Here is a 5,816-nt window from a genome sequence, read left to right as displayed (position 1 = left end):
ACAAATATATTGCATCCATTATCATGTCTTCTCATTCCAGCTGATATAAGGGCCACTTTTTCATTACAGCTACCCACAGTAACCCGCCACAAGGACATTTTTTCCAAAAATAAAAAATAAAAAATAAAAAATGTTTTTCTTGAAAGCATTTAGAGCTTGCTTTCTGGTATGTCATATGTGTCCTAGCTTTCTTATGTAATTTTTACTAGTGCTCTAATAAAAATTACCTAAGAAAACTAATAAACAGTCTAAACTACCAAACTATATACGACTAATTATAAAGTACTATGCTGCATGTCGATATATACAAAACATCTCTAAAAAAATTACACAAGCTAATAACGTTTACACAAGAAAAATTATAGGGAAACTTAACTTATCACTGATGTTTCATTTTTTTTTTTAAAAAAAAAATATAATGTTAGGTCGCCATGTTTTAAAAATTGGCAATATCACCCATATATACCCTTAAGATTTACAGTTAATTAAATATTTAAGGTTTCAAAATATGATATATAATAAAAAATTAATAAAAAAAAAATAATCAAAGCTCTCTAGTTAATTAAGGTCTGAGGTATAAAGACATCGAGGAAAAAGAAAAAGGGAAAAGATAATTATAAGTAGTTTGTGAAACTGGACACCAATTAAGTAAACATGACTGTAAGATGACAAAATACAAAGAAGGGAATATTGGGTTTACTGCAGACTCCTCCAATTTGCTTGCGGGTATAGTGACGGTGTAGCAAGCATCTATGGCTTCACCTCCCTACTAGAAATCCAGCTGAAGGAAACGGTGGGTGCTTTCTTAGCCCTAGCAAGAGCTCTTTCCTCTAGCCTTCTCAGTCTCTGAGCTAATCCACATACATAATCCTGGGCTTCTCTCCCCTCACTCGAGAGTCCACTCAGTTTCTCCACGTTCCATTTCGCCACCAAGTGTTCCAATATTCCTCCATAGTCCCTGGCGGTGTACACGCCAATTCGAGAGGCAACATTTGCAAAGTTATCAAAAAGATTTTCATCGCGGCCGTCGTACATCAAGTGGGCTGGCATTAATATCTTCCTCCTCATCATGTCGGCAAAGGCCACGACAGTTTCATTTGGATCAAGCTCGAAAAGCTTCCCCGCTATTTTGGTATAAGCAATTTCGTGGCGCTTCTCGTCGGCGGCAATTGTGCCACATATTTGGGCAAGCTTTTCGTCCCCGTGCTTCATGGCAAGCTTGGCTGTGTTACCATGGGAGATAAATGTTGCTCTTTCTTGAAACGATGTGTAGATAGTAAATAAGCAGGGACTTGTCCTGGTGCCGGCATCCTAAGACAAAAATATATATGTCTTTAAATGAGGCTTTCATATATTTTTAACTCAAAACTTTAAGTTTATTTGTTTGTATTATATTGATTTCTCATGTTAATTATTTGTTTTTATTGGATGTGAAATTCCATCACACATGCATCAAAACGCCGACATAAAAGCAGGGATTTGTTGCATATATATCTCACCATTCCCGACCCAATCAGATAATGTGTTGTCTTCTCGATTTGTTTCATATCCACTCGTCCGGAAAGGTAGAGGTATTTGTTGAGGAGATCGCCATGCCTGTTTTCTTCTGCGCTCCATCCCCTTGCCCATGTTGCCCAAGGTGTGTTATCGCTACCCGTTTCATCGTGAAATATCTCGGTGCCATTGATAAGTGCTTGGTAGGTGGGAAGGGCTTCTTCCGTGATCATATCGCCGACTATGACAACAAAGTAGTCGTCGGGAATGTCCTTCGTTCTCTCCCTGAGTTCATTGACTTGCTCAGAGAAACCATCTGAGGTAGGATTTGGCAAAAAGTCTTGTGGTTGCCAAGCTTTCTCAACAGGTTTTAGTAGAGTTAAGATGTCGCTTTTGACCCAGTCCTCCATGGATTTGAAGATTTCAGTCTTTTCCGGTGCCATGCGACGGACTACATTAACATTTACTTCTCTAGCACCGCCCGAGTACGGAGAGGAAGTCATAGAAAACTTGGGAGATCTCTGAGCTCTCGCCGGTCGGAGAGCAAGGGATTGAAGGGCGAAGTTGTTGAGCTGTAAAGCCATGCCTTCTTTTTTAATCTTTGCTTTATATCCACAACGACTGAATACTGAAAAAGATAGAAGTGTCAATTCTAAATTTTAAATAAATTATTCATCTAGAAAAAAAAATAAAAAATAGACAAAAATATATTCCTTCAAATTCATCTATTTCTAGAAGCAAATCAATTTCAAAATAAAAAAAATGCTATGATAAGCCTAAAAATTTTTTTTTTTATTTTTTTTTTTATTTTTTTTTTTTTTGGTGGATGAATAACATTCTATAGGTCTTGTTCCACAATGATTTTTGAGTAAGCTTTCTTGCTTTTTAGCAAAAAAAAGAAACAGACCAAAACAAAAACAAAAGCTACTAACAAATCTAAATACAAAACACTCAAAATAATTTTCACATTTATATCACATCAAAACACTTTTTCAACTAAAATAATAATAAATATCCTCTACATTTTTTATTTTTATTTTCAGTCAACCATATATACCCATGAGAGATGTAATATCATTTCACCATAAATTTTGCATATGCCGATGAAATCCCCAGATCACTTCCTACAAGAACCTGCTACGTAATTAATCATCTTTATCCCAAGCTAGCTATAAATAGAAAATCTCTAATAATCTTTGAAAACATATATTCTATATACTAATGCAAGAAAGTCTTAAATAAATCAAAGCATAGACTTTTCTTACAATCATATCATATGTACCTAAACCTTGACTCTCTTGCTTGTAGGAACTCGTTCATATACTTCGAAACATGCCCCCGTTAAGCCCTTTTATAAGCTCTTTACATGTTAGAAAATATATTCTTTATATGATTGTAATCGGATATGGTACGAAAATATATGATTTTGTACGATTTGATAGTAATTGATTATAATCAAACCCTTATTTGATTACATTTAATTCTGATTTGATTTGATCTTTTTCACTACAAAAAAATTAGATTATTAGCAATGAAATTATGTTGTCGCTAATGAGGTCGTTGCTAATAATCCCACTCTGATAATCATTAGCGACAACCCTAATAAGTCGATGCTAAAAGTGTTCCAACAGCGGCGATAAATATCGTCGCTTATGATGATTGGAGATGCTAACTTATTAGCCAAGTCGCCGCTAATGCCCAATTATTTGTAGCGACTTCGATTGTCGCCACTAATAAGTTCGCATTAGCAGTGATTGTCGGAAAGTCACTGCTAAAGCCCAATTATTTGCGGCGATAGTCAAAGTCACCGCTAATAATTGGGCATTAGCAACGATTTTAACTATCACCGTCAGGAGCGGAATCAGGATTTTTGGTTAGGGGAGACGAATTTATATAATTTTTTTACATCAAAATACTCATTTGATTCAAAATTATAATTTCAAATTTTCACGATATCACAAACACACAATAATATAACCTACTAGTAAAATAAACTAAGCATAATTTATAGGTTTCAAGAAAAATGGTACATTTGAGTGTAGACTCTTTCTCTTAAAAAGATCCCCCAAAACCCCTCGATAACAACAATTATGAGAGTCAAGTTATAACAATATTGCAGCATCCAAAGCCTAAAAGATAAACCCATTTAAAAGTCAGAACATATTTAACCAAATATATAAAATAGAAACCGAGAATTTGGAGTAGCATAGTTGTGTTTGTACTGTACATACAGGCTACAGGCCGGCCTACAGCTGACTACCAGGTGAGCATGCCCTGCATTCTTGATGACTACCAGGTGAACATTATCCCCCAAGTGCCTGCATTTCGATAATACCGATTCAGGAAAAAAAGAGTACCTAAAGTTCATACATTCATCGGGTCAAACTTAGGGTGAACCTTTTATATGTATGTGTGTGTGTGTTTATTCATCTTTACTTGCTTGAATTGATTTGCTTATTTCAGTGCTTTGGAACCACATAAAGGCCGATTATGCATGTCTTTGATTGTTACAGGGATAAAAGTGTAGGTGTTGGGCTTTTGATTTCATTGATTTTTCAGAGATAAGCATGAATGTTGACTGTTGTAATATCAATTGGAGACAGAAATTTGGACCATTGCTTAAATGTCTACCGAGACTTAAAAGAAGCAAAGCAGCAAATGGGACGACTTGAGCATCAAACACTACACACCACCATCCCACATTGCACAACAGTGAGATCAGTATATACAAATACAAAGGCCCACATTCTACGTAAAGAAAACTCAAAAGAGTAAAGAGCCCTAAAATTATAACCCAGTTTATACAGACTATACAGTATATACAGATAATTTTAACTGAAATTATCATCATATTTCTCACTTCTCAGACATCGCAATTAGTTGCCTTCAAGGTAGAATTAGGAAAAATAACAGAAAGCCAGTACCTCAAACGCAAACGGCACAAAGTAAACCAAAATTCAACTCAAAAAAAAAAAAAAAAAAAAAAAAAAAAAAAAAAAAAGCAAAATGAGGAAAAAAAAAAAAAAATGTAAACCCAATAAGAGGTAAGCTAAAGACAGCAAATTTCAACTAGCAATAACAACAAAAATAATATAGAGGAGAGAGAGAAAGCAACCAAAGCTGATAGCTTGGAAATGAATAAAAGCATTTCTAATAGACTCAGTAAAGCAATTTTTTAGCTATTTTTGTGAGTCAATTTGCTAAAAGCCTTAAAAACTCTCCCAAGCAGCCTCAGCAACTTGACCAAAAAATTCTGGTGAGTGAACAGTACTCATCAACTCATCAAACCATTAAAATACTATTATAAAAGACAAACATTCAAAAAGATTAAAAAGAGAAAGAATAAAGAAATTTGAAAAAGTATTATTTGAATGGAATAGTGACAATTATGAATAATCAAAATGGTAAAGTTGTTGGAGTGCTTTGAAAAAGTGATTCACCATAATAGAGAAAAGTGATTTTTAACTATTTTGGTGAATAAAATTAAGTGAGGCTATTAGAAATGCTCTAAGAGATTGTAGTGAAACACTGAAATGCCTATGTTCATCTGCTAACGGGAAAAGTCTGTTGCATTTTCTCATGAACAATGGCAAGAGTTTTAATCATCAAATAGTGAAAATGAGACATGGAAACAAATTCTAAACTGTGTAATCATAAAATAGCGAAAATGATACATGGAAAACTGAATACATAAAGCAGTAGTATTCAGTTTATGTATTCGGTTTTGGATGTTCATTCTTGCAGATAATTAGTTGTATTTATATATGAGAAAACCTGAAATTAATCTAATTTTTTTTTTACTATTATTATTTTGCAGAGTTGCAAAAAAAATAGGCAAAATACAGTTATACAGTTTATGCATGCCACTACAAAAAAATGACTATTAATGGCGACAAAAAGTCACTGCTAAAAGTCTTTTTGTCGCCGCTATTGCACAATAGCGGCGACATGCCGCTGCTGATGTGGTCGCTGCAAACATTCCGATGCTATTGATAACTCAACAGCGGCAACTTTTGTCACCGCTAAAACATTTTTTCTCCGCTGCAAAATAGCTTATTAACCAAAATCATGAGTCGCCGCTATTGTCTAACCAATAGTGGCGACACAGTTCCACTATTGATAACTCAACAGCGGCGACTTACACATCAACCGCTGTTTGGGCTCCAGAAAAACGTCGAAAAAATCCCTCTCCGACATCGCCGGCGTCAGCGTCCTCCCAGCGGCAACCGACCCACCAGAAACGTCTCCCTCTCCCTCTCTGATCTCCCTCTCTTGACCTCTCAGGAAAGGAAAAAAAAAATATGAAGGAAAAGAAGTAAAGA

General features: G+C 35.1%; 1 protein-coding gene across 1 annotated transcript; it reads right to left on the bottom strand.

Annotated features, from left to right (window-relative positions):
* Nucleotides 1–624: 624 nt before the first annotated feature.
* Nucleotides 625–5,816, bottom strand: LOC133875657 (stearoyl-[acyl-carrier-protein] 9-desaturase, chloroplastic-like). Its single transcript, XM_062313859.1, has 4 exons — nucleotides 5,637–5,816; nucleotides 3,726–3,812; nucleotides 1,500–2,122; nucleotides 625–1,311 (listed from the first exon to the last, which is right to left on the bottom strand). Exons 3-4 carry the CDS (start codon nucleotides 2,076–2,078, stop codon nucleotides 751–753), a joined length of 1,140 nt encoding a protein of 379 aa, XP_062169843.1. The 5' UTR covers nucleotides 2,079–2,122; nucleotides 3,726–3,812; nucleotides 5,637–5,816; the 3' UTR covers nucleotides 625–750.

This window comes from Alnus glutinosa, chromosome 1 (assembly GCF_958979055.1).
Source record: "Alnus glutinosa chromosome 1, dhAlnGlut1.1, whole genome shotgun sequence".
NCBI classification, from domain to species: domain Eukaryota; kingdom Viridiplantae; phylum Streptophyta; class Magnoliopsida; order Fagales; family Betulaceae; genus Alnus; species Alnus glutinosa.
This window is presented reverse-complemented; position numbering and strand designations above follow the sequence as displayed.